This window comes from Phacochoerus africanus, chromosome 8, assembly GCF_016906955.1.
Source record: "Phacochoerus africanus isolate WHEZ1 chromosome 8, ROS_Pafr_v1, whole genome shotgun sequence".
In the NCBI taxonomy this organism is placed as follows: domain Eukaryota; kingdom Metazoa; phylum Chordata; class Mammalia; order Artiodactyla; family Suidae; genus Phacochoerus; species Phacochoerus africanus.
In genome coordinates, this window is record NC_062551.1 from 58,807,390 (window position 1) to 58,834,346 (window position 26,957).

Sequence of the window (26,957 nt, forward strand, 5' to 3'; positions counted from 1 at the left end):
TTTCTAAGGATCCAATGTATGGCATGGTGAGTATAAGTGCCCATACTGTAGTCTATATATATTTATTTATTTTTGTCTTTTTGCCATTTCTTGGGCCGCTCCCGTGGCATATGGAGGTTCCCAGGCTAGGGGTCAAATTGGAGCTGTAGCTGCCAGCCTATGCCAGAGCCACAGCAACACGGGATCCGAGCCGTGTCTGCAACCTACACCACAGCTCACGGCAACACCGGATCATTAAACCCACCGAGCAAGGGCAGGGATAGAACCGGCAACCTCATGGTTCCTAGTCAGATTCGTTAACCACTGCGACACGACGGGAACTCCTGTTTTCTATACTTAAAATGCGCTGACAGAGTAAATCTGAATGTTTTGACCGCCCACACACCCCCCAAAAAAGAAACGGCAATTATGTGAGGTGATGGAGCCCTCAGCTAACGCCACAGTGGACATCGCCTTGCAGGACAGAAGTGTATCAAGTCGTCATACTGTGCACCTTAAACTTACCCAATGTTACGTCCACTACATCTCCATAAAACTGGGAAAAAAGAGTGATGTACTGGAATGAAATGAGACAGCTAACAGAAAGACGGATGTGAAGTATTTGACTTCTAATATTTGAAGAGCTAGTAACAGTCAGGTGTCTATAACCCACTCCATCTATCTATAGATTAATCTATCCATCCATCGATCTAATCTATGCTCTCAATCCATCTATTAATGGATTATAGACATAAATACAGATGTAGATTCAGACCCGGATACAGATATAGCTAGAGGAGTTCTTTCTTCAGAGTTGATTAGTACCTCCTGTAAAAAGGATTCCTCTACATGCTGGCATTGAGATAATCCAGGCACAAGTATACCGCCTGCCGCACAGCAGAAATTGGCACAACAATGTAAATCAACTATACTTTAATTTTAAAAAGAGAAGCGTACACAGCCTGCCTGATTAAGCCCAAATGGGTATACTTGGTCCATGAATTCCTGGAAGGACATGTAGAACTGTAACAGGTAAGACCACATAGCTTCTGACTGATGGACCAATGGAGAAAAATCTGTGTGTCTACGGCACCCGTCTTATGTTCTTGGACGTGGGATCTGGTCCAAAGCAAGACTTGAGCCCCATGAGACACAGGTTGAGGAAGAGGTTCACTTCTCATCTGAAACACAAGCAGGAAGATCCGTCTCCTCTTAGACTCCACCCAAGAGCTCCCCAGAACTAAGTTCTTTGGGAAGGAACCATTCCTGTGGAGCAACAGATGTAGAAATTCTCTGACGAGGAACTCTGGTCTCATACTTCCTGTGGACCTGACAGTCTCATGAGACTCTGTCATCTGCTAACATGCACCAACAAGAGGCTAACTGGGCTGAGGCCGGCCGTGTCAGAATCATGGTCCCCAGAAACACCACCCTCTTCTGTCTTGGTGAGTCCTGAAATGCAAGTGGGATAGAGGGAAGCGGGGGGGGGGGGGATTCCAACACAGTCACGCTCTCTCTCGACACGCAAACTCAGTGATTTTGTGGCTGCCAAGAAGACTCTGATCTCCTTAGTGGAGAGATGGTCTTTGCCCAGGTATCTCTAACTGTGTCCACCCAAGTTCGTGCTAACTCGTAAGGCTCAATGGTCAAATGGTCCAGGTGACCTTGTGGGGCTCGTTCAACCTATGGCTATCTGGAGATTCACGACAGTTCCGGAGTTCCTACAGACGAAAGCCCCAGGTAAGACTGAAAAATGAGCCTTAAAGCTATGCTTACTGTAGAAGAAAAAAAAAATGACACCTGTATGTCATGTTGGGTGATTTATGACAAAGACTGGAAACTGGAGGATTGTGTTTTCATGAATGTCTCTTTTCCAGTGTTCTGTCTTGGCCAGAAGATTGAGGCACAGGAAGGTAAGTATTCCCCTAGATCTCTCCCAATCCCCCTATTCCTTCGCGGCCACTCTGGGATAGAAAAGCTGGAGAGTCTAAAACCCAAAAAAATTCCAATTTTATTCTCCAATCTAGTTGTCTCTGCTGGGTTGCTCTTGCATAACTTCTACCTGACTCACAACTGCAGGGATGAGGAAGTCAGGAGACACCTTCTACTGCCCCATATCCTTCCCATATAGAGAATGCACTTGTTTCCACAACCTAACTCTCCCCAGTCTATCCACTTTGTTTCATTTAAAGGAACACTGCCTTAGCCCAACGCTCCTGTAGAATCTGTGTATTTCCCGGTACTACTAGAGTACCAAGCACTAAGTAGTACTAAATGACTCCTGTATATTCTGTCATCCCAACTCCCCTGGCCTCCGGGTGGGTGTAATTCCATGTCCATTCGCGTCTTCTTTCTTCCAGTTCCTTCTAAAGATTATAGCTTGGATTATTTGTGTCTTTAAAATACAAATGTATTTACCTCCCTCTTAAACGCCTCAGTAGCCTATCTTCAAATAAACCCATGGACTTCCCCCTGTCTCTCAAGCTCTATCCTTCTGGCTCGTGACTACCCATCTAGTCTATCTTCCACTCTCCACCTCAGTTTCTGCTCTTTACCCTTGCTGATCTCAATTTAGTTTCTCCTTCACTCACTGCACATTATTATTATCATTTGCTTTTTAGGGCTGCACCTGTAACATAGGGAGGTTCCCAGGCTAGGGGTTGAATCGGAGCTACAGCTGCCAGCCTACACCACAGCTCATAACCCATTGAGCGAGGCCAGGGATCCAACCTGCATCTTCATGGATCCTAGTCGAGTTCGTTAACCACTGAGCCACAGAGGGAACTCCTCACTGCACACTATTAACTCAGGGCTTTCTCCCACTGCTCCTTCTCTCCAAAATGCTCCAAATCTTCCTCTCCACATCGCCCTGGCAGTTCGTACTCATCCTCACCCGTCAGCTAAATCCTTCAGGCCTGCCATCAGATCTCCAAGCTCTATACCTTAATAATTGCAGATCATTATATCATGTCCTACAATTGCATACTAGTATATTTTTTAAATTAATAGCTGGCATTTTCCTCATTATCCTTCCCTTAAAGGTTTGGTTCTGCTTTGGGCAGAGTTTCTCAGTCTTAGTAGGGTGGACATTTGAGACTGGAGAATCCTTTGTTTTAGGGGCAGTCCTGTGAATTACACAATGTAGAGCAGCATCCTTGGCCTCCACCCACTAGATGACAATCGTACCTCCTACCACAACTGTAACAACCACAAATGCCTCCGGATATTAACAGATTGTCCCCTGGAGGTGAAAACTGCCTGTCTCCTGTTGATAACCACTGGTTCTGGTCATGAGAGTAGATAAACCATGTGCCTGGGTTTAGGGAGGCATGCCTCTAAGTATTTTTTTATATATAATGATTTTTACTTTTTCCACAGCTGGTTTACAGTGTTCTGTCAATTTTCTACTGTACAGCAAGGTGACCCAGTCACACATACATGTATACATTCCTTTTTCTCCCATTATCATGCTTCACCATAAGTGACCAGACATAGTTCCCAGTGCTACACAGCAGGATCTCATTGCTAATCTATTCCAAAGGCAAGAGTCCGCATCTACGTATTTGGAAAAATAAATACTGGATGTATTGGTGAGTGAACAACACTGAATATAAGGAAGTCCTGCAGGGTTCATCTTGCTTCACAATCCCTGTGGGGTGAGCAAGCTCCCTGCGTATCCCCTTTCGCAGAGCTGTGGTTGAGCACATTACCATTAAGTCTAAAATAGATGATACGAAGGGAACCATCAGGTTTTGAGTGTTTCTCTATTTGATAGTTGTTGTATTGCCCAGAACAGAAGTCCTCAAAAGGCAACATCACTCAGAGTCACTCAGTATGAATGGCTTGGTGCCAAGAAGCCAACCAGTACCTTCATGTGCCCCCAAAACCTTTCCAAATCCTGTTACACTCTAAATCCCACTCCCCGAGCTGTTTAGTTTCCAAGTCTCAGACTTCAGGCCCTCTCCCACAGAACTAATCATATGTATCTGACACTCGGGAGAGGTCCCTCACATCGTGCTAACTGCTTCCAGAGAGGGAGCTCTCCCCATCTGCAGAGGGGCGAGGGCACAGAAGCTGGAGTGAGATACTAGTTTCCAAACCAGATACGATCGCTCTTCAGCTTGTGGTCTTGAGCAATGCACGTGGTTTCTCCAAGCGTCAGGACCCTCCCCTTCGAAGAGCAGAGGGCATGTTGATGAGGATTACCATGACAACAAAACACCAAGCCAGCTTGTGGTTGCTAGGAGCTGCAGGGAGGGTGGGATGGGGAGCGCCTGATTCATACGTGTGGGGTCACCTTCTGCGGGCAATGAAAATGGAACTAGATAGAGGTAATGACTGCACAACATTGTGAATGTACTAAATGCAACTGAATTGTATACTTTAAAAATGGTGAATTTTATGTTACGTGAATTTCACCTCCATTTTTTTAAAAAACATAAAAGGAATTCAGTTCCTCAAAAAATCCTTCAGTTCCTCAAAAACAAAACACCCAATCCAGCAATTCACATGTGTGTGTGTGTATATATACACCCATACAGATATATACACATATACAGATATATACACATATAGAGAGATATACACCCATACAGATATATACACATATATAGATACATACACCCATACAGATATATACACATAGATATATACACCCATACAGATATATACACATATATAGATATATACACATAGAGATATACACCTATACAGATATATACACATATACAGATATACAGATATACACATACATACACACAAAAGGAATTGAAAGCAGGGACTCTAACAAAATATGCACACACCAACGTTCACAGCAGCATTTTTCGCACCAGCCAAAAGTGGAAATAATCCGAATATCCATGCACATGAATGGATAAACAAAACATGGTCTATACATACAGCGGAATATTAATCAGCCATGAAAAGGAGGGGTATTCTGACACATGCTACAACGTGGATGAATCTTGACAACATTACACAAAGTGAAAAACACCAATACAGAAAGAAAAATACGGTGTTAATCCCACTGACATGAGGTGCCTCGGCTAGGCACATTCGCAGAGACACACACAGATGAGCAGGGACCAGAGCCAGAGGAAAGGGACAGTGGGAGTTAGTGCTTAGCGGTTATAGGGCACTTGTTTGGAATCATCAAACAATCTTGAAAACAGACGGTGGTTGTTTCACAACACAGTGACTGTAATTAATGCACCAAGTTGGGCATGGTTTATATAACATGTTTTATTTTACCACAATTGGAAAATACCCCCCCAAAAATGAAGGCAGGAATTATAAGTCTGTCACACCTTACTTTATTTGTTCCCCCTGCAGCAAAACAAAGAAGTATGGTTTCTCCTTGGCAGACCACCTGACGCTGGGCTCTGTTTGCTTCTAGGGCATTTTCCCATTCCTATCATATCTGCCACACCCGGTTTTGTGATTCCCTGGAATGAGTCTGTGAAGATCCTGTGCTGGGGAACTCCCGAGTCTTACCTGTACCAACTGGAGATCATGAGGAACTCTACATACGAAGTGGTGGAGGAGAAACTGCGGTTTCAGAAGGCAGCTGAGTTCATCATCAACCACATGGACACAAATACAGTGGGGCGTTATCGGTGCCGATATAAGAAACAGTACAGCTGGTCAGAGTATAGTGAGGCCCTGGAGCTGGTGGTGACAGGTGAGGAGACATCCGGGGTCTCTGGCCTTTTCTTATTTTTTCATAGATGCTACTTTTAGAACAGTTTCAGATTCACAGAGAAGTTGAGAAGCTACACCAGAGAGTTCCCACATACCTGGTACCCAGTTTCCTCCTGGTGTTAATATCTTCCTTTCATATGATACACCCATAACCACTAAGAACAAATACTGATACATTATGATGAGCCAAAGTTCACAGGATTTTTTTTTTTATTTCCTTAGTGTTTACCTAACATCCTATTCTGTGATCCCATCCCTCATTGCATTTGGTCATCCTATCGCTTTAGGCTCCTCTTTCCTAGGGAGGCTTCTCTGATTTTCCTGGTCTCTGACAACACTGAAAGTCTTGAGGAGTCCTACTCAGATATTTTGCAGGATGCCCCACCATTGGAAGTGGCCTGATGTTTACTCGTGATGCAACAGAGACAGTTATGAGGAAGACCACCCAGACCTGGTGCCTTTTTCACTCTATCATATCAAGATAGGTACGATGAAAACGAATGTGGCGGCTGGTATGCGCTCAGGCACCTGGCTGAGATCATGTTCCTCAGACTTCTCCATGGTAACATTACGTGTCCCCGGACCTTCCTTTACACATGGAAAGAAATCACTGTATGCAGCTCTTGCCGACGAAGTGGGGAATTACGCTCCCACTGCACGAGTCCAGTCCGCCAATGCAAGCTCTGTCTTCAGGGTGGCCTAACCCTGCTTTTCCAGAAAGATGCACTCCGAATTTCCAGATCTTTCTTTCTTTTTACACAATATCGCCTCCTTCGGCCCCTGACATAACTTGTCAAATTATCTGGATACCATGCTCCCCCTTCCCCAGCATGTGGCTTGTGATGTTGTGCCTTATAATAGGAAATAAATACAGCTGGTTTTCATCCTGGTTCTGGGCACAAAGCTCCCCAAACCCTTGGAATTTTCCAAGTGATCAGAGTGATAAAGATGTCTTAATATTTATAAGAAATCCATTTTAACCACACCTGAGTTCGTGTTAGTAAGGTGACTTCTGGAAAGTACCTTAGGGGACTGGGTGCCAGGGGAAAAACCAACCAAGTAATTAATGGGAGGGCTGACCTTTCAGCCCCACCACTCCCCACCCACACACAACGTGATCTTCATGGAGGGGAGAGAGGCTGGAGTTGAATCACATGTCAACAGTCAATGATTTAATACTATGCCCAGGTAACGAAGCCCAATGCATCTCTTTTATCTAGCTGTTCCTGATTCACACTTTGATAGTAAACCAATAATCTAGTAAGTAAACTGGTTTCCTGAGATCTGTAAGCCACTCTAGCAAATTAACTGAATCCAAGAAGGGGGTCCTGGGAACTTCGAGCTTAGGGCCATTCAGTCAGACGCTCAGGTCATGACATGGACGTTTGATTGGCATCTGAAGTGGGGGTGGTCTTATAAGACTAAGCCCTTAACCGGCTGGATATGACATTCACTTCAGGCAGATAGTTTCAGAATTGAGTTAAATTGTGGGATGCCCAGCTGGCGGTGTCTCAGACTTGCTCGGTGGTATGGGGAGAACTCCACATGTCGTAACTGGTAACAGAGTGGCATGGTGCTTCTGATTGGAGGGCGTTCTCTCTTGAAGACGGAACCTCATCTAAGTCCCGCAGGCTACTTGTTTGCTCAGCCCTATCCACCATAATTTGGAACAAATTATCAGTCCTGTGGCAGTGAGATGAGATGTTCCCTGCTCCCCTATCTCTGTGGCAGGAAAGACTAGCACCTTCCCTCACAGCATGGCTCCAACACGAGTGGCAGGGATAAAAGAGAATGAAAAGAAATTCTTACTCATAACGTATCTCTTCTCTTTTAGGCTTGTATGACAAACCCTTCCTCTTCGCTGATGAGGGCCTCGTGGTGAGGCCAGGGGAGAATATTTCCCTCCAGTGCAGCTCGGCACACATGGCATTTGATAGATATTCACTGAGCAGTGAGGGAGGGGCCGCTCTGTCCCTGCACCAAAATGGGAGACGCCAGGGTGCTTTCATTCTGGGTCCTGTGAACCTCAGCTTCTCAGGGAACTACGCATGCTATGGTTGGTACAGTGGCAGCCCTTATGTGTGGTCGGCCCCCAGTGATGCCCTGGAGCTTGTGGTCACAGGTAAGTGCACCCCAGCCCAGCCTACATCCTCCTCCTTGGAGCTCTAGCTGGCTGTCCAGGGCCTTGGCTTCGGGCAGGACTATAAAGAGACACACTGAGAAAGAACGGAGTGCAATACAGAGTTTCTTCTCAGAGAAGTGTGGAGAGAGAGAAAGCACTTCTCACCTACGTCCATGTGGCATTCGCATCCTTTCCTAGAGTTCTCCAGTGTCTTTTGAAAACACGTGGCTTGTTAAGAAAGCAGAGGCCAACACTCAGCACCACGCTAAGTGGTCATGTGGAGGCAGTCGATACTAGATACAAGCTTATACTGTTCACATGCTCAGCTGCAGCGGGAAATCCTTATAGGAACCTACAGCATTAGAATCAACTCTTAAGTGGTTGACTGGTAACTTAGGGCTCATAGAGAAGATGCTAAAAAACTCTATCGAGACTCCCACTTTTATACTGTTTGCAGGCATCACTCTGCTCAGAGGGAGAAACGAGAGTTACAGCAGAGGAAAGCAAGTGCTGATGGCTGAGCAGGGTCACCACACGTGCCTCTCATGCTTGCCCTGTCCAGTCATTCTCAAGCTAAGCAAATTGACGGTCATGGGCTGAGAGAGCATAGAGGCTAAATGGTCTTTTCAAGGAATGGTTCAGGGACAAATGGGCACCTGTGCAGGAGGGTGAACTGATGAGCCTTTTTCTTGAGAAGATTCATTGTATCTTATTTTGGATTCATTGTATCTCCTACCCCAATGTCAAGATGATCCTCTCCTGGATTATCTTCCCAAACCTGAAACAGTCTGCCTCTTGCAGTTAAGAATTCCCGTGGGACTGATATAGGTAATTGGGCAAGGCCCATGGGAGGAAACCACATCCTTCTGGCCCCCATCTTTAAGGGATTAAAAACCCCTATAGGGCAACAGAGAGGGGGGCTCTCCTCTCCCCTCCCAGCTGTCCAGGGAGTTGTTTGCTTTCCTGTAATAGACTTTGTTTGCTTGCAAAAAAAAAAAAAAAAAAAATTCCCTTGGAATTCCAAATCCACTTGGAATTGATTTGTCCTTTAATAGGAGAGCATTACTAGGATTTCTGAGCATTATAATTTCACAGTGTTTTATTACATCCTTGAGAGGGATATAGGCCCCTGAAGTCCATAAAACAAAGGAAGAATTTTTTAAAGATTCAAAGAGTACCAATATCTAGTGAAAGGTCATACAATAAGGGAGAGAAAGTTTACCTGAGTTTTCCTGAAAAGTTTCTCCTACCTGCTTTCCAGATGCCCCCCATCCTGTACCCTCTGTCACGCATGAGAAAGGAACACGAATCATTATGGGGGGTGAAGAAGGTGCAGAGGAGAAAAGTTAGGACTCTGGGTCTACGGAGATGTCACAGGGATAGGATGAGACACTCGGCAAAATCGCCACGTGAGGAGGGACTGAAAAGCAAACACAACGCCCCACGACCGCCTCCTTTCCTATCGACAAGTTTCCCCTGGACTGCAGTTCCTCACTCTCGGACCCAGGCTTAAGACAAAGCCGGGGGCTCGCGAACGCAGGCGCTCCCTGAGGAGGGGGTCAGAGGGAAGCCACACACGGGGACAAAGGCTCCCTTTTCGGGGCTCTTGGGACGGGGTGAAAGGAAACATGACCAGTGACCATTCCTCTCCTTCTAACCAGACACCACGAACCAGGGCTCCGCGATGGAGAATGCGATCCGAATGGGCGTGGCGGGGCTGGTCCTGGTGGTGCTCTTGGCCATCCTGGCTGAACACTGGCATGGCCGTCAGATGCCACACACAGACCAGCCCGATGTGCCTGAATGGAGCTGAGTAACCCGAAAAGTCAGGCAGAATGGACTTACAGACGGACTCCTAAGAGCCCCCAGGTATACACCAGGCCCTGAGGCAGTGACGTGATGTCACAACGTGAAATGAGGTCACATCCACGCTCCACACCTTAATAAAATGTGGGAGATTCCACAGCGCCCCCGGCCCAACGTCTAGGCAATGCAACAGGGATGGAGCCACACGGAGGCGGGATAATTACCTAAAACCCTGAAGGAGAGGCAGCTTTCTCTCTCACGCGTGGATTCACGGAGGGCTACTGGGGTAACACAAGAGAGAAGGCAGTACTAACAAGCTTGGGCCCTGTTTCTAACCAATCGAATGGTATTTTCTTACATGGATATGGGATATCTGCAGCCCACCTGTCTAGACATTGGTGATAAAATCCTCAGGATAATCTCGGTTCCTATGATAAAAAATAATGCAAAGCATTCTCAGTTCTCCTTGCTGTTTTTCACACTTCCTCTACAGAAGTTCTGGCTCACAAATTCACTTTGTCTGGACTTAATCAGCAAATGCTGTTTTGTCCTCCTGTAGGACCTGAATACCTAGAATTCCAGTAATTATGACTATGAATAATTAATTAGAATACTGTCCACTCAACATATCACATATTCCAAGATGTAAGTGCACGCACACTAACACTTGTGTGCTAACACGTGCTTTTCCCACGGTTACAAAGACTCTCCCGTTCTTATAAAATTCATGTACTTTAAAATGTCTCATGCCTCCGATGCAAGACAGCCAAAGAAGCTTCTCCTTTGGATTATCTCAGGACTTTAAGCTACTGATTCATCTTTTTGTGGCATTCATCATAAGAAAACATGAAACACTGGAAATGTTTATGGCAGTGATGAATAAATTGAAAATGGAAATGGTTGTGATTGGACCAGACAAAACAGGGAAGTGTCACAGTTTCAGAGGGAAGCTCATAAGAGACTTTATCTCAGATCCAAATCAACCAGAGATGCAATGGGGTTTGATTTGAGAGAGCAATAAGATTAGCCTCACCTGTGTAGTTGTGTCTGCTAGGGTGGTGGCTTGTTTGGAAAGGAGAGGCTGAGAAGAAAAGGGTCCTACATGCCTAGGAAAACACTTTATTGTCTTGTGGCCATGACGACAGGGAGCCGCCAGAACAGGTTTTCAACCCACCATCAATGACCGCTCACCTTGGTGAAAATGCCTTGGTGATTCAACCAATCCGCTCCTTGCTTCTAAATGTCAGCCAGCTAGAAACAGGTTCATGCCAATAAACACACCTGTGAGTGACAGTCAATCCAAGCAGAGTCCCCCAGAACCCTCCTACACCGTTGGTGGGAAGGTAATTTGGTGCAACCGCTATGGAAAACAGTACGGAGGTTCCTCAAAACACTAAAAACAGAACCACCACATGATCCAACAATTCCACTCCTGGGCATATACCCAGAGAAAACCATAATTTGAAAAGACACGTGCACCCCAATGTTCATTGTAGCACTATTTACAATAGTCAAGACATGGAGGCCACCTAAATGTCCCTGGACAGAAAAATAGATAAAGATGTGGTACATATATATCATGGAATATTACTCAGCCATAAACAAGAATAATGTCATTTGCAGCAACACGGATGGACCTAGAGATGATCGTACTAAGTGAAGTAAGTCAGAGAAAGACACATATCAAACGCTATCACTTATAGTGGAATCTGAAAAAGTGATACAAATGAACTAATTTACAAAACAGAAAAAGACTCAGAGACTTCGAAAACAAACTTCTGATTACCAAAGGGGAAAGTAAAGGGAGGGATAAATTAGGCATTTGGGAATAACATATACACACTACCTATATACATATTTTACAATGATTTTAATTTTTTCCATTACAGTTGGTTTACAGTGTTCTATCAATTTTCTACCGTACAGCAAAGTGACCCAGTCACACACACACACACGCACACACACACACATATATTCTTTTTCTCACATTATTCTCCATCAATGCTCCATCACAAGTGACTAAATATAGTTCCCAGTGCTATACAGCAGCATCTCATTGCTTATCCATTCCAAATGTGAGAGTTTGCACCTATTAACCCCAGATTCCCAGTCCATCCCACGCCCTCCCCCTCCCCCTTGGCAACCACAAGTCTGTCCTCCAAGTCCATGAGTTTCTTTTCTGGACACACTACTATATATAAAATAGACAAACAACAAGGACCTACTGTATAGCACAGGGAACTACCCTCAATATTTTATAATAATCTATACGAGAAAAGAATGTGAAAAAAGAATATATGTATATATATAACTGAATCACTTTGCTATATACCTGAAACTCACATAACATTGTAAATCAACTCTGCTTCAATAAATAAATAACTTTTTAAAAATAGGGTTCCTCAAATAAACATGCTTGTATGGTTAATGTCAAAACCACACGAGCCCCTGAAAATCTCCATTTCCCAAAAGCCCTGTAAAGGATCATCGGAAGGCCCTGCTAAGAGACCCTGTGTCTGGCCAGCATAACGCTCCCTTGCCACAGTACTAATAACTTCTGCTTTGCCTTTTTATTTCAGACATTGAACAGAGAGGGTACTGGCCTCTGACAGTTTATGTACTGGCTTGACTCAGGTCAGGTTTAAGGTCCTTGCTTAAGGACAAGATGCTCAGGGATTTATACTCCATGACCTTCAGTTCTGTACAGGGCATTGCGCTGGTCGTGTCATCGCAGGAGCACACTGCGGCGAATTTCATTTTAATCAATCCACACGTCACGGGAGCCAACAGAAGCTCAGAAATGATAGGCCTGGATAATGACCCAAACATACGGATGAAGAGTTTCATCTTGGGAGGATGAAACGTGCTAGAGATGGACAGTGCTGATGGGTGTCTGAGGATGTGAAAGTCCTCAAAGCCGCTGAACTTTATACTTAAAATGGTTAAAATGAAACTATACTCGTTAAACAATTCCCCTTGCGGGGTGCAGAGTTTCGGTTTTGCAAGGCAAGAAAGTTCTAGAAATTTGCCTCACAACAATGTAAAGACACATCGCACTACGGAACAGGACGCTTAAGATGATAAAGACGAGTGAGTCTTACACGTGGGGTTTTACCATTAAAAAAAAAAAAAACAACCTTTAAAACACTTAAATGGTAAGTGCTGTGTTATGTATGTTTTACCACAATTTTTAAAAGTTCTTTGTGGTCTCTAGAAACTGAAAGTAGATTAGGGCTGCTCAAGGCAGAGAAGTGACAAGGTAGCGGGAAGTGAGGGCAAGTGTGTATTGGGTTGTGTGTCGGGGGCGGGGGGAATGATTACAAGGTTTTGAGGGGAGTTCCCGTCATGGCGCAGCAGAAACAAATCTGACTAGGAACCATGAGGTTGTGGGTTCAATCCCTGGTCTTGCTCCGTGGGTGAAGGATCCGGTGTTGCCGTGAGCTGCGGTGTAGGTCGCAGATGCGGCTCATATCTGGTGTTGCTGTGGCCATGGTGTAGGCCAGTAGCTACAGCTCCGATTCATCCCCTAGCCTGGGAACTTCCATATGCCACAGGTGCGGCCCTGAAAAGCAAAGAAATAACTAAATGAAACAGTTTTGAACTTACAGCACAGGATACCGTACTCAATATTCTGTGATAACCCACATGGGAAAAGAATCCGAAGAACAACGGATGTGTGTTTAGGTATCACTGATTCACTCTGTTGTCCAGCGGAAGCGACCGCACTGTTGTTCATCAACTATACTTCACTCAAACCTCAGAAATGGGAGGAGTTCTGAAATGAGGCTGTGGTGATGGCTGAGCAACTCTGCCAATATAATAAAACCACTGAATGCCATACTTTAAATGGGTACATTGTATAGCACGTAAATTGTATCTTAATAAAGTTGGGTTTTTTCCAAGTATCAAAAATGATTACATTATTAGCAACACCCTCAGGGCCACTTACCCTTTGAGTGGTTGAGTCACGACTTGAAATCCATCACCTTCAAATGGACTTAGAGTCTACACAGGGGAATAGTCCTAGGAGTACAGCCGTGAGCTTAGGTGAAAACTGGGGCTAGACTAAACAGGTACAGAAGAGTCCATGAGAAACAAGAGAAGGACTTAGTGAGAGCGGATGGTGTGGCTGACCTTAGCGTGTGCTACCCAAGGAAGACACTCCAGTTTTGAAACAGCTCCCCTGAGAGGATCAGCCGATACCTCTAATAAGCTGGATAACACACGGCATTTACTGAACTTACTTGTGCTTCGGTTCCTTATCTGAAAACAGTGGAGTAAATACTGCCGAATTCATCAGGTTAATCATGATAAGTCCAAGAATTAATGATGCAAACCACTGAGAACAGTGCCTGACATATAGGAAATACTTTTCAAATCTGGTTACCACAAACCTTACCTCTAAAGGAAATTTTATCTTCAGATCTCTGCACACTGTTGGAGTAATTTGTTCCACTCTGAGTGACCTCCTTGGTGAGTTCTGCAGCAGAAAACAGAGGAGGAGAGAATCATCATTATTTCCATGCCAGCCTCAAGAATGGCTGTAAGTAATTAAGAATGTGTTATCGGCAAAAACAAACAAACAAACAAACAAACACCAGGCAAATGGATCAAAAGAACTAAATAGATAGCTCAGAAATAAACCCATATAAATATAGTCAACTGATTTTATTCACAAGGGAGCAAAGACAATACCCTGGAGCAAAAATAGCCTCGTCAACAAGCGGTGCTCCAGCAACTGGACACGTACGTGACCAAAAAAAAGAGTTGAGATACAGACTTTATACCATTCACAAAAGTTAACTCAAAAACTCCAAACAGATCAGGGCCCTAAGTGTAAAATGAAAACTATGAAACTCCTAGGTGATAACATGGAAGAAAAATAGATGGTCCTGGGTAAACCCAAACGGCTCATCCCAGAAGATGCGATCCATGAGAAAGGTAAGGGATGAAGGGGACTTCAATAAAATTTTAAAATCCGGCTGTGTGAAAGACGACGTCAGAAGAACAGAAAAACAAGCCATGGACTGGAAGAGAGTATCTGTGAAAGATGAAGTGGGACACCTTTTTATACCATACGTAAAAAATTACTGGAAATGGACTAAAGACTTAAACATAAGACCTGAAACACCAAAACTCAGCTAACAGAATATTCGATGGCGAAAAGCTGAAAGCATTCCATCTGAGATCAGGAACAAGGCAAGGATGGTCACTCTCGCCACTTGTATTTAACATAGTCTTGGAAGTCCTAGTCTCAGCAATCAGACAAGAAAACTAAACAAACAAAAAAAAAAACCAAATTGGGAAATAAAAGTAAAACTCAAATTGTTTGCAGATGACTTGATACTATACATAGAAAACCACTGGGGAGGAGTTCCCATCGTGGCGCAGCAAAACGAATCCAACTGGGAACCATGAGGTTGCAGGTTTGATCCCTGGCCTTGCTCAGTGGGTGAAGGATCCGGCGTTGCCGTGAGCTGTGGTGTAGGTCGCAGACGCGGCTTGGATCTGGCATTGCTGTGGCTGTGGCATAGGCTGGAGGCCACAGCTCCAATTAGATCCCTAGCCTGGGAACCTCCATATGCCATGGGTGCGGCCCTAAAAGGACAAAAGACAAAAAAAAAAAGAAAAAACCATTGGTCATCATTTTTTACTTTTTTTTCCAATTCGGACTTCTTTTATTTAGTTTTCTTGGGTCATCATGCTGTGCAGTAGAAAAAAAACAAAATAAAAGGTAAAAAAAACCATAAAGAATCCACCATAAAACTATTAGAACTAATAAATGAATGCTTTATTAATTGATTAGTTCTAATGGTTGTAGGACACAAAGTTAATATATGAAATCTGTTGCATTTCTATACACTAACAATAAGCTATCAGTGGGAGAAATTAAGAAAACGATCCCTTTTATAATTGCATCAGAAAGTGTAAAATGCCTATGAATAAATCTAACCAAGTAAGTAAAAAAACTTATACTCAGAAAACCATGAGACGCTGACAAAAGAAATTAAAGATAACACAATGAAATGGAAAGAGAACCCATGCTCTTGGATCAGAAAAATTTATATTCTTAAAATGACCATACTATCCAAAGCAACCTAGAGATTTAAAGCAATCCCTATTGCAATACTCATGGCATTTGTCACAGAACTAAAGCAAATAATCCTAAAACTCATATGGAGCCACAGGAGACCTGAATTGCCAGAGCAACCTTGAGGAAAAAGAGCAAAGCCAGAGCTGCTACACTTCCAGACTTCAAACTATACTACAAAGCTACTGGAATCAAAACTGCATGTTACTGGCACAAAAACAGACCTACAGATCAACGGAACGGAATAGAGAGCCCATACATAAACCCACACACATTTAACTCACATCAAAGGAGGCAAGAGTATACAATGGAGGAAAGACCGTCTCTTCAACATGTGGTGCTGCAAAAACTGGACACCCACACGTACAACAATGATTTAGAACATTCCCTCACCCCACAGAGAAAAATACACTCAAAGTGGTTTAAAGATTTAAATGTAAGACTGGAAACCATAAAAGTCCTGCAAGGGAACAAAGGCAGAACACTCTCTGACATAAATCATAGCAGTATTTTTGTGGCTGTCTCCTAAAGCAAAATAACTAAAAGCAAAAATAAACAAATGGCATCTAATTAAAACAAAAGTTTTTGTACAACTTAAAACTATGGACCAAACAAAATGGCAACTCCAGAATGGGAGAAAATATTTGCAAGTGATGTGACTGATGGGGTTAATATCCAAAACATATAAACAATTCATACAACTTACTACAAACAAGAAACGACCCATCAAAAAAATAGACAGAAGACCTGTATAGACATTTTTCCAAAGAAGACAAACGGATGACTAACAGGCATCCTAGAAAATGCTCCACATCTCTAATTTTAGAGAAATGCAAATCAAAACAACACTGAGATGTCCCCTCACACCTGTCGGAATGACTATCATCGCAAAGTCTGCAAATTACAAGTGCTGGAGAGTTTATGGAGAAAGGGGAACCCTCATACACTGTTAGTGGGAATGCAAATTGGCACAGCCACTATGGAAAATGGCATGGAGGTTCCTCAAAAAATTAAAAATAGGAGTTCCCATCATGGCACAGTGGAAATGAATCCGACTAGGAAACCATGAGGTTGCAGGTTTGATCCCTGGCCTCACTCAGTGGGTTAAGGACTCAGCATTGCCGTGAGCTGTGGTGTAGGTCACAGCTGCGGCTCAGATCTGGCATTGCTGTGGCTGTGGTGTAGGCCAGTGGCTACAGCTCTGATTAGACTCCTAGCCTGGGAACCTCTATATGCCTCAGGTGCAGCCCTAAAAAGACAAAAGAAAAAAAAATTAAAAATAAAACTACTCTATGATGCAGCAGTTCCACACCTGAGTATGTATCTGGAACAAATGAAAGCACTAATTCAAAAAGATAGATGCATCCTCATGTTCAGAGCAGCACTATTCACGATACCCAGGACTCAGAAGCAACCCAAGTGTCTGTCAACAGATGACTGGAGTGAGATGTCATATACATACATATATATATACACACACGCACACACACGGGAATATTACTTAACCATAAAAATTATGAAATTCTTCCATTTGTAGCAACATAGATAAACCTAGAGAATATTATACTTCGTGAAATGCAGCAGAGAAAGACACAGAGCGTATGATATCCCTTATACACACACTCTCAAAAAGAACACAAGTGAATGCGCATGTAAAACAGACTCAGAGATGCAGAAAGTGAACGTGTAGTCACCACAGGGGAGAGGGGAGGGAGGAGGAACCAATTAGGGGGATGGGATTAAGAGAGACAAACTCATGTGTATAAAATAGATGAACAACCAACATATGAGACGGCACGGGGAAAGACAGCCATTAGCTCGTAATAGCATATAATGAAGGATAATCTGCAAAAACACCAAATCACTACGCTGTACACCCAATACTGCAAATCAACTCTACTTCAATTAGGTAATTAATTGATTTAAAAATTTAGACCATTTTTCAGTTCCTATTGTGGCTCAGCAGAAATGCATCTGACTAGGCTCCATGAGGACGCAGGTTCGATCCCTGGCCTCACTTAGTGGGTTAACGATCTGGCATGGCCCTGAGCTGTGGTGTGGTGCAGACACAGTTCAGATCTGGCAGTACTGTGGTACTAGGCTGGCAGCTGTAGCTGCGATTCAACCCCTAGCCTGGGAACCCCCATACACCGTGGACGCAGCCATAAAAGACCAAAAAAAAATTAGATGGTTTTTAAAAAGAACAATGGACATATAGAACTTAATATTTAATTTCTGCTTTATAACCCACTAAAGGAATGTCATTATGTAAGAAATAAAATACATTTTCCTTAAAAACAATAGCACTTTATTAAAACATTGTAACAAATATTTGAAGAAAACAGTGGTATCATTACATTCTGACAAGATCAGCAAACATCCAAAAATGTGAATGCTGTACACAAGGGAGTCAAAGTTAAATACATATTTTTTTTAATGATTCCAAGGTTTTTGCTCTGTACCCTGCCCCACACCATCCCTGGGCATAATCCCCGTATTTCACAATTTAGAAGTTGACGCACTATGTCATGTGGGTTAATGATCCAGTTTCTCTCTTTGGAGGCATGCGTCTGACTCCAGCCCATTGCGGTGGGTTAAGGATCCAGCGCTGCTACAGCTATGATGTAGGTCACAGCTCCAGGATGGATTCCACCTCCGGCCCAGGAACTTCCGCATGCCCTGGGCACGGGCCAAAAAGAAAAAAAAAAAAATTGACCCAGAAGTGAGTTTCAGTTGGGGCAGACAATCGTGAGAGGTTCGGGTCAGAAACCACAGACACCATCTGATGTGTCAGGGGGACTGGGTCCTTCCCTTACACCCAATGGCCAGAGGTGGAGGGAGACGCTGAACCCTCTCGTAAGAAAGTCAGTGAGGAAGGCCCATGGTGATTGGTGCCCGCTCTCACTCACCACATCCTCTGCATCTCCCCGGCCTGCGGGCCTTAGTCTTCGCCTAGCTGCTCCACACCAGCCCGGCAGACCGTGAGCTATGCCATCGGCACCTGCGGCCCTTCTCTTCCTTGGTGGTGAGTTTCTGCGTGGCAGAGGTGGAGTTTGGGGGTCTGGTGCAGGAGGGGCAACGCACACATCGTTCCTGTTTTCCAGGGCTGTGTCTGAGCCAGAGCACCGGCACACAGCAGCGTGAGTCTCTCCTTCAAAGCCCCAGAGGCTGGGTTCCAGCTAAGTATCCACCTGAGAGCCGCTGGTGGCGAGGGCAGGGGCTTTCCATGGCTCGGAGGGCCTGAAGCCAGCAGCTAGGGGGAAAGCGGGGTGGGGGGGGGGACTTTATGTGGAACCGCAGCCTGTGATTGCTTTCCAGAGACCCTCTCCAAACCTGTCATCTGGGCCAAACCCAGTTTCATGATTCCCAAGGGACACCCAGCGGTCATCTGGTGTCAGGGACCCCACCAGGCTGTTGAGTACCAGCTGCTCTTCGAGGGGGGCCTTTCTGCCTTAGACAGACCGAAGTCACCTGGAAGCGTGAACCGGGCCAAGTTCTCCGTCCAGGCCATGAGCTCCAACACCGCAGGGCAGTACCAGTGCCTCTACCGAAGCGGGGAGCGCTGGTCCCAGCCCAGCGACCCTCTGGATCTGGTGGTCACAGGTGACAGTCCCACTCTACAGCTGCAGAGTCACGCTCTCGGCCTGAATCCTGGGGAGGGTTATCCGTTGCTCCTCCTCTCCTGTGTCTCCCAAGCCTCCCTCGGGTACTGGTCCCTGTCTTGGAGGTAACAGAGGGAGCAGACTGCTGCTTACAGGGATTCTCTTTAGAGAAGTTGTCTCTATGTCCTAGAGGCAGATTTGTCTTAGGTTCTTCAGAAAAGAGACTCTGAGATGGGTGTTTGGCACAGAGGGGATGACAGTGGAGTAGCCTCAAAAACACGTGGGAAGAGTGAGGGACCCAGGCTGGGCAGAAGGTGGGGATGGACTGGGAGGCAGTTTCCCCAGGGGCCTCATCCGAGAAACCACGGAACTCCAGACCTGGGAGGGCCCTTCCGAGTGGTCTTTAAATGCAGTTGGGGGCGCTGGACCCCTCGGCATCAGCCAGTGACCGGACGAGAACCACTCCTGGGGACAAACGTCTTTGCTTGTGTAGTACTTGCTTGTGTTGTCGCAGAAAACAGACCGTGAGTCCAAGTCAGGAAACTCAGATCAGTGAGAGAGGACGTGAGGTACAGAAAAAGACAACGTAAGCGGGGTTAAGGTGAGTGGGAGGCCAGGTGACCTTGAGTCAGATGACTGCCTTGAGTGAGGAATGTGCTTCTCAAAGTAAGCAAATACCAGAATCGCCTGGAGGACTTAGACGACGCACAGATGACTTAAGTTAACCCATGTTCATGGAAGCACTATTCATAATGGCCGAAAAAAATAGAAACAGCTGTCCACCCATGAGTGAATGGAAGCAGAAAATGGGGTCTATTCATACAACTGAATTTTATTCAACCTTAAAAAGGAAGAAAATTCTCACATGCTATTAAAAAAAAGGATGCGCCCCGAGCACATTATACGAGTGAAATAAGCCTGTCCCCAAAGGAGCAGTAAGCGCCAGGGTGCACCCGCCTCACCAGGGCATCTAAGCAGTCGGGTGCAGAGGCAGAAAAGAGGACAGTGGTCGTCAGAGGCTGGGGGAGGGGGACGAAAAGCTCGAGTTTAAGGAGGAGTTTCGGTGTTGCAAGACAGAAGAAAGTCCTGGAGATGAATGGCGATAATTGTACAATGACGTGGATGCACTCACTGCGAGGGAACTACGCAATTAAAACAGTCAGAGGGGAGTTCCCGTCGTGGCGCAGTGGTTAACAAACCCGAATGGCATCCGTGAGGACAGGGGTCCGATCCCTGGCCTCGAGCTCAGTGGGTTAAGGTCTGGCGTTGCCGTGAGCTGTGGTGTCGGTCACACACGGGGCTCAGATCATGCACGGCTGTGGTTGTGGCGCAGGCCGGTGGCTGTAGCTCCAATTCAACCCCTAGCCTGGGAGTCTCCATGTGCCATGGATACAGCCCTAAAAAGCCAAAAAAAAAAAAAAGAAAAAAAAAGTCAGGATGGACACATGTATATATATAACAGAACCACGATGCTACACAGCTGAAACTAATACAACATTGTAACTCAACTATACCCCAATAGTTTTTTCTTCATTTTTGATATGCCACTTTTATTTTTTAAGTTTAATTTTATTATAGTTGACTTACAATGTGGTTTTTGTGTCAGGTGTACCAGCAAAGTGAGGCAGTCATACATACAAATATACCCATTCTTTTTTCCCATCTAAGTTACTACAAACCAATAAGTAGATTTTCCTCTGTATTACAGGAGGTTCTCACTAATCATCTACTTCATACAGTAGCAGGAAGAATGGGGAGGGTCAGAGAAACATATAACACATAAAATTTCATTTTAAAAATAAAAAGTCGGAGTTCCCATCATGGCACAGTGGTTAACAAATCCGACTAGGAACCATGAGGTTGCGGGTTCGATCTCTGGCCTTGCTCAGTGGGTTAACGATCCGGCGTTGCCGTGAGCTGTGGTGTAGGTCGCAGACTCGGCTCGGATCCCGCGTTGCTGTGGCTCTGGTGCAGGCTGGCGGCTACAGCTCCAATTAGACCCCTAGCCTGGGAACTCCATATGCCGCGAGAGCGGCCCAATAAATGGCAAAAAATACAAAAAAAAAAAAAAGGCTAAAGAAAAAAAAAAGTCAAGAGGGCAAATTTATATACATTTTACCAAAGCTAAAACTAAGACTGCTTTCAAACGCAGACAGCTGGCCCTCTCCTAAGTTCCTGATGCAATAGGTCTGGGGTAGAGCCTGGAAATTTGCATTCTTAACAAGCCTCTAGATAATGCTGGTCCCAAGGATCAAACTGGGAGGACCACAGATGCGGGGCAATTCCCAGAGAGAGATTCGTATTAACGCCCCTGGAAGCTAGGGGAGCAGCCCCGAAGGGAGAGATCAGAGAGGATGTTTCAAAGACCAACCGAGACAAATTCAGGAACTAGAGGAAGAGGCTGAGGTTCTGGGGAGCAAGAGCCCGGTCCTAAGGAGCAGAGGGGTGGGAGCGAGGAAAGCAGGATCGAGAGGCTCCTTACCTACCAGCCGCCTCCTCTCGCAGGGCTGTACGACACACCCGCCCTCTCTGTTCAACCCAGACCCGAGGTGACCTCAGGAGAGAACGTGACCTTCTCCTGCCGTCTAGAGACAGCAACAAGCATGTTCTTCCTGCTCAAGGAGGGGAGGTCCAGCCGCCCGCAGCACGGATACGGGACTATGCAGGCGGAGTTCCCCATGGGCCCGGTGACCAGGGCTCACGGAGGGACATACAGATGTTTTGGCTCCTACAACAAGCACGCATGGTCTTTCCCCAGTGAGCCTGTGAAGCTCCTGGTCAAAGGTGAGGACACCCCCCTGCTGCCACCCGCTCTTTCTCCTGTCTGGATCCCACGGTGAACCCCGGACAGGAAGGAGGGAGGCAGCGAAGGGGAGGGTGGGAAGAGGCAGATCGGTTATTTCCACCACACCTTCTTCCACAGCCACTTTCTAGAGGCGCAGCTGATAGTTCATGAGGAAGGTTGCCAGAGGGATAGGGGGCAGAGGGAACCAGTGGGAAGACCAGAGGAAACCCAGAGCCCTCTATTTTTTTTATTTTTTTTTATTTTTTTTTATTTTTTTTTTTGCTTGTCTCCACTGCCAGGAGGTGGCGAGGACACCACCTTTGCACCCACAGAGCACACCTCTTATCCTGGTGAGTAACAGGTACTTCTAAACTTGGGCAAGGAGTCAGTGCCTCCCACAGCAGGCAAAAGCGGGTGTCCATTCAAAACATCCCCTGAATGCACAGCACCTGCCATGAACTATAGGTCCATCCGCCAACCAGACAGACAGCCCTTTTTGGGTGGCATTTGCATTCTCGCAGGAGAAGGCAGACCGCGAGTCAGAGTCAGGATCCATAAACCCATGACGGGACATGTGGGGAGGAGATGACGGTGCGGAAGAAGAGAAAAGTAGGACAAATGGAGTGAGGGGACTGGGAGGAGGGCAGGAAGCACCACTCAGGAGAGCTGGCTGAATCGGTCTCATGGAGACGGAGGCACCAAGCCAAGCCCTGAAAGAGCTGCGGTGTTAGTCCTGTAGCTGTCGGTTAGAAAGAACTTTCCAGAGAGAGAGAGAGAGCAGCCATAAGGATGGCATAAAGATGGGCAGGGAGACAAAAGAAGAAAGGAGGCCAGTGGGGCTGGAAATGGTGTCAGGGGGGATGAGGGGGATGGGGGGGATGAGGGGGATGGGGGGAGATGGGGGGCTGGGCCAGCTCACTTGGGGTCTTGGGGAAGGTTGGTGATACTCGGAATGCTCTGCGAGGAATAAGAAAGGAGAGCGACGGAGGGACCGAGGAAGCAGGCTCAGGCAGAGATAGGCCGGACATCACTGGCATGTGGAGGCTACAACACGACACAAATGAACCCATCTACCAAACAGACTCAGGCACAGAGAACAGATGTGTGGCTGCCAAGGGGGAGGGAGAGGGGGGATGGACGGGGAGTTTGGGGTTGATAGATGCAAACGATTCCATGTAGGACAGATAAGCAGTGAGGTCCTGCTGTACAGCACAGGGAACTCTACCCAATCACCTGTGATAGAATTTGATGGAAAATCATATGAGAAAAAGAATACATATATGTATGACTGGGTCGCCACGCTCTACAGCGTAAACGGCCACAACACAGTACATCAGCCATACTTTAAAAATTAAACTTAGGAAGAGACTATCTCTGCTCCCCTATGTGTTGTCTCCTTTGTCATAGATTAATCGACCATAGGCGCTTAAGCTAAAACAGGACACAAAGGGACCTACCTGTGACACAGAAACAGACTTGCTGACACAGAAAATAGATCTGCGGTTGCCAAGGGAGATGAGGTGGGGAGATTGGGGGTTTGGGGGAGCAGATCCGAACTCTTACACACAGGATGGACAAAGGACAAGGTCCTGCTGTGTAGCACAGGGAACGCGACCCGATGGCCTGTGATGAGGCGGAAGAGAAAAGAATACGAAAAAGAATATATATATATATACACACACACATATATAACTGAATCGCTCTGCTGCACAGCAGAAATTAGCACAACATTGCAAATCAACTGTACCTCAATTTTAATAAAAAAGGAATGCCTTAAAAATAGAAGATACGCCTGGAGACACACACTTATTAGTCCTAGAGCTGAATCCTTCCCCTGGTTTGTCTTTTGTTTTGTTTTGTCTTTCCTAGGGCTGCTCCCGTGGCATACGGATGTTCCCAGGCTAGGGGTCTAATTGGAGCTGTAGCCACCAGCCTACACCACAGCCACAGCAGTGGGGGATCCGAGCCATGTCTGCGACCTACACCACAGCTCACAGCAACGCCAGATCCTTAACCCACTGAGCAAGGCCAGGAATCAAACCCGCAACCTTATGGTTCCTAGTCGGATTCGTTAACCACTGCGCCATGACAGGAACTCCCCTTGGTATGTCTTTGGACTCTCATTCTACCTGCCAGATGAAGTCACTGAGACCTGGAATGTGGCGGGGGGGGGGGGGGGGGGCAAAAAGCTACAGCACGGCATGGAGTGTGTCCAAGGGTGGGAGAGACAGGGATAGAAGAGGCCGACACTGTCTTTCTCTCTTCCTCACTTTCCTTATCACCTGCAGACGGCTGGGACCCCTACATGTTAACCGTAGACACCCGGATCCAGAAAGGTAAGCGAGCCACTGGCGGTGGGCACGCAGGGAAGGAGTGTCTGGGACAGAAGAGGAAGAGAGGCCGGGAGTGGTCTTGGGAGGTTCCTGCGAGTGACCACTCTGCTCTTCTGACCCCAGAGCCTGACCTCTGGGATCACACTGGCCAGAACCTCCTTCGCATGGGCATCGCTTTCCTGGTCCTGGTGGCCCTCGTGGGGCTCCTGATTGAAGACTGCCTCCACAGGAAGAGACGGCAAGACAGAACCCACGGGGCTTCAAGTAGGGGATGCAGGAGAAGGCCCAGAACACAGAGCCCCCTGGAGAAATGACCAAGACGTGCGGGGGGCCACAGGGAGCTCGGATGCTGGTCCCCACCTTGGGCTGTGGGGAGCTCTGGGTTGTACCCACGGAGGAGGGGGTCGCATGGCAGCAAAGTGAAAGGGAACTGCGTGGACTCTGGCAGGATGGGGGATGAAGACGCTAGATTTTTTTCTGCAGACAAATCCCATTGTCCCTTCCCAGCTCTAAGTATGGTTAGGACTGCTTCCTGCCCACCGCAATCTCCACTGCGCCCATCGTTCCGAGAACGTCTTCTTGAACAGCATGGCAGTGGGATGTCTGCCTTCCTGGTTCTGTCTTTATCTCTCTCTCTTCTCTGCCTCTGCCATTCCACATATGTAATAACTGGTCCAGAAACTGGCATTTATCAAAAGGCACAGGAGGCAGAGAGGCAAAAACCAGCCAATGGAAATGCAGACTATAAATGAACAGCACAGCGACGGAAACGTGTCCGGCTGGATGGCAACCGTGCCCCGATTCCCTCTGTCCTTGGCCTTTGTAGGATTCCATATTCTTCACCTCTTTATCCACACTTTGCCTTATTCTTTGGGTCTCTCAGAAGAAACATCCTCCAAGGAAACTTCCCACATCCTCCCGCCTGACTTAAGATACTACCTCTATACTCCCTGAGCACCTGCAATTTCTCCACAGCAGCACCTGAACCCCAATACTGCCCCCCGGCCCGCTGTCCTGTATCTACTGTGACCTCATGTGAATTAAATGTATGTCAGATTTAACGGCTGTGTTCGTTGTTCCCACGACTAAGAGTCCTCAGCTCGTGATGTTGGGTAAGTGGCGATGCAAACGTGACTCCGAGCACGACCCCTGAAAGGTTGTGCGGGCCCCAGAAATCCTCTCCTTTCAGAGAGTTTCTCCCTGATCAACCCAAGAATACATCCATTGTGTGGGCCTCCACCTCCTCTCAACATTGGGACACCTCACCCCCGTCAAATTCGTTCTATAAATCTGAGTTTTCTGTTTAGTATCAGAAAATAGGAATTCCAACCTCGAAAGGATACCTTGAAGATTTAATGAGATCGAGAATATCCAAACACTGGAAATCAACTAGACTTTAATTTTTAAAATTGTGTGAGTAACAATAACACACACCCACAAAGAATTATCAGGAAACCAGCACGAGCTCTGACGTAGAACAGTGGCTCAATGTGTGGCGACCATTCCTGGTCCCAGCACGACAGGCAATTCGAGATCGTGCCAATTACTGCCTCATGACCAGGGGCCCCAGTACCGAATCTCTTCCTTTCCAGCCTTCATCTGCCAGTGTTCTCATGCATGAGAACTTCTTAGTTTATATTGATTTATAGTCGTCTCATCTCAAGATGAGACGGACTTGGCTGGAGGGAATCTATGTCATTCCGCATTTTGCAGCTTCCAGTTCATGGCAAGAAACCAAGAGTCTCAAGGGGAAAAAAGCCGATCGGGTAGAAATATTTTAGGGGTTGGAGTTCACATTCAGGCTCAGCAGTAACAAACCCCACTAGCATCCATGAGGATGTGGGTCCGATCCCTGGCCCCGTTCAGTGGCCGAAAGAGCTGGCACTGCTGTGAGCTGTGGTGTAGTCACAGACGTGGCTCGGATCCTGCGTGGCGGTGGCTGTGGTGTAGGTTGGCAGCTGCAGCTCCAATTCGATGCCTAGTCTGGGAACGTCCATATGCCATGGGTGCAGCCCTAAAAAGACAAAAAAAAAAAAATTAGGACTCAAGATAGAGATGCAGGGGCTTGAGCCGGGCAAAGGAGTGTCCTCCAGGGAATGGAAGGGTCTCAGCAGTCCAAGTGAAATGATGAAGTGTTGCATTCCTCTTTTCGGGAGCTTGTCTGGAGGTTCCATCCAGGGAGCACCACTACTTGTACACCCCTGACCGAAGAACGGCCCTCCTCTATCGGGCACAGTGGTCCTGCTCTACCGAGCACAGCTTCGGGAGGGATGCACATGGAGCGGGGAGGGAGGAAGGGGACACCCACCCAGCCATCCAGATCAGCCGAGTCCACGCTGACCATCAATGGGGTGACAGATGTCACAGCCAGCTCGCCCTCACACCCGCATCACTCTTTTTTGAAATATTGAACATGGCTGATAGTCCAGACAGAAAAACGAAGCATGGGGAGAAAGAAGAGAGGGAGGAAGGAGGTGGGGGGCAAGGAAGAGAAGGAAGGGAGATAGAATACAGGTCAACTGTTAGGATGCTTTCTTGG

The 26,957-nt window shown here is 46.3% G+C and overlaps 2 protein-coding genes across 3 annotated transcripts; both read left to right on the plus strand.

Annotated features, from left to right (window-relative positions):
* Positions 1 to 264: 264 nt before the first annotated feature.
* LOC125132777 (immunoglobulin alpha Fc receptor-like) lies at positions 265 to 10,504 on the plus strand. 2 transcript variants are annotated; one of them, XM_047790481.1, is made up of 5 exons: positions 265 to 1,424; positions 1,857 to 1,892; positions 5,375 to 5,659; positions 7,514 to 7,801; positions 9,063 to 10,504. In XM_047790481.1, exons 1-5 carry the CDS (start codon positions 1,343 to 1,345, stop codon positions 9,149 to 9,151), a joined length of 780 nt encoding a protein of 259 aa, XP_047646437.1. In that variant the 5' UTR covers positions 265 to 1,342; the 3' UTR covers positions 9,152 to 10,504. The 2 variants fall into 2 exon arrangements, with proteins under 2 accessions (XP_047646437.1, XP_047646436.1); XM_047790480.1 differs by having other exon boundaries at positions 9,463 to 10,504.
* An 8,007-nt stretch (positions 10,505 to 18,511) lies between these two features.
* On the plus strand, positions 18,512 to 25,479 carry LOC125132776 (natural cytotoxicity triggering receptor 1-like). The gene is made up of 7 exons (XM_047790479.1): positions 18,512 to 18,723; positions 18,803 to 18,838; positions 19,017 to 19,301; positions 21,806 to 22,084; positions 22,385 to 22,435; positions 24,374 to 24,421; positions 24,542 to 25,479. Exons 1-7 carry the CDS (start codon positions 18,687 to 18,689, stop codon positions 24,730 to 24,732), a joined length of 927 nt encoding a protein of 308 aa, XP_047646435.1. The 5' UTR covers positions 18,512 to 18,686; the 3' UTR covers positions 24,733 to 25,479.
* Positions 25,480 to 26,957: the final 1,478 nt, after the last annotated feature.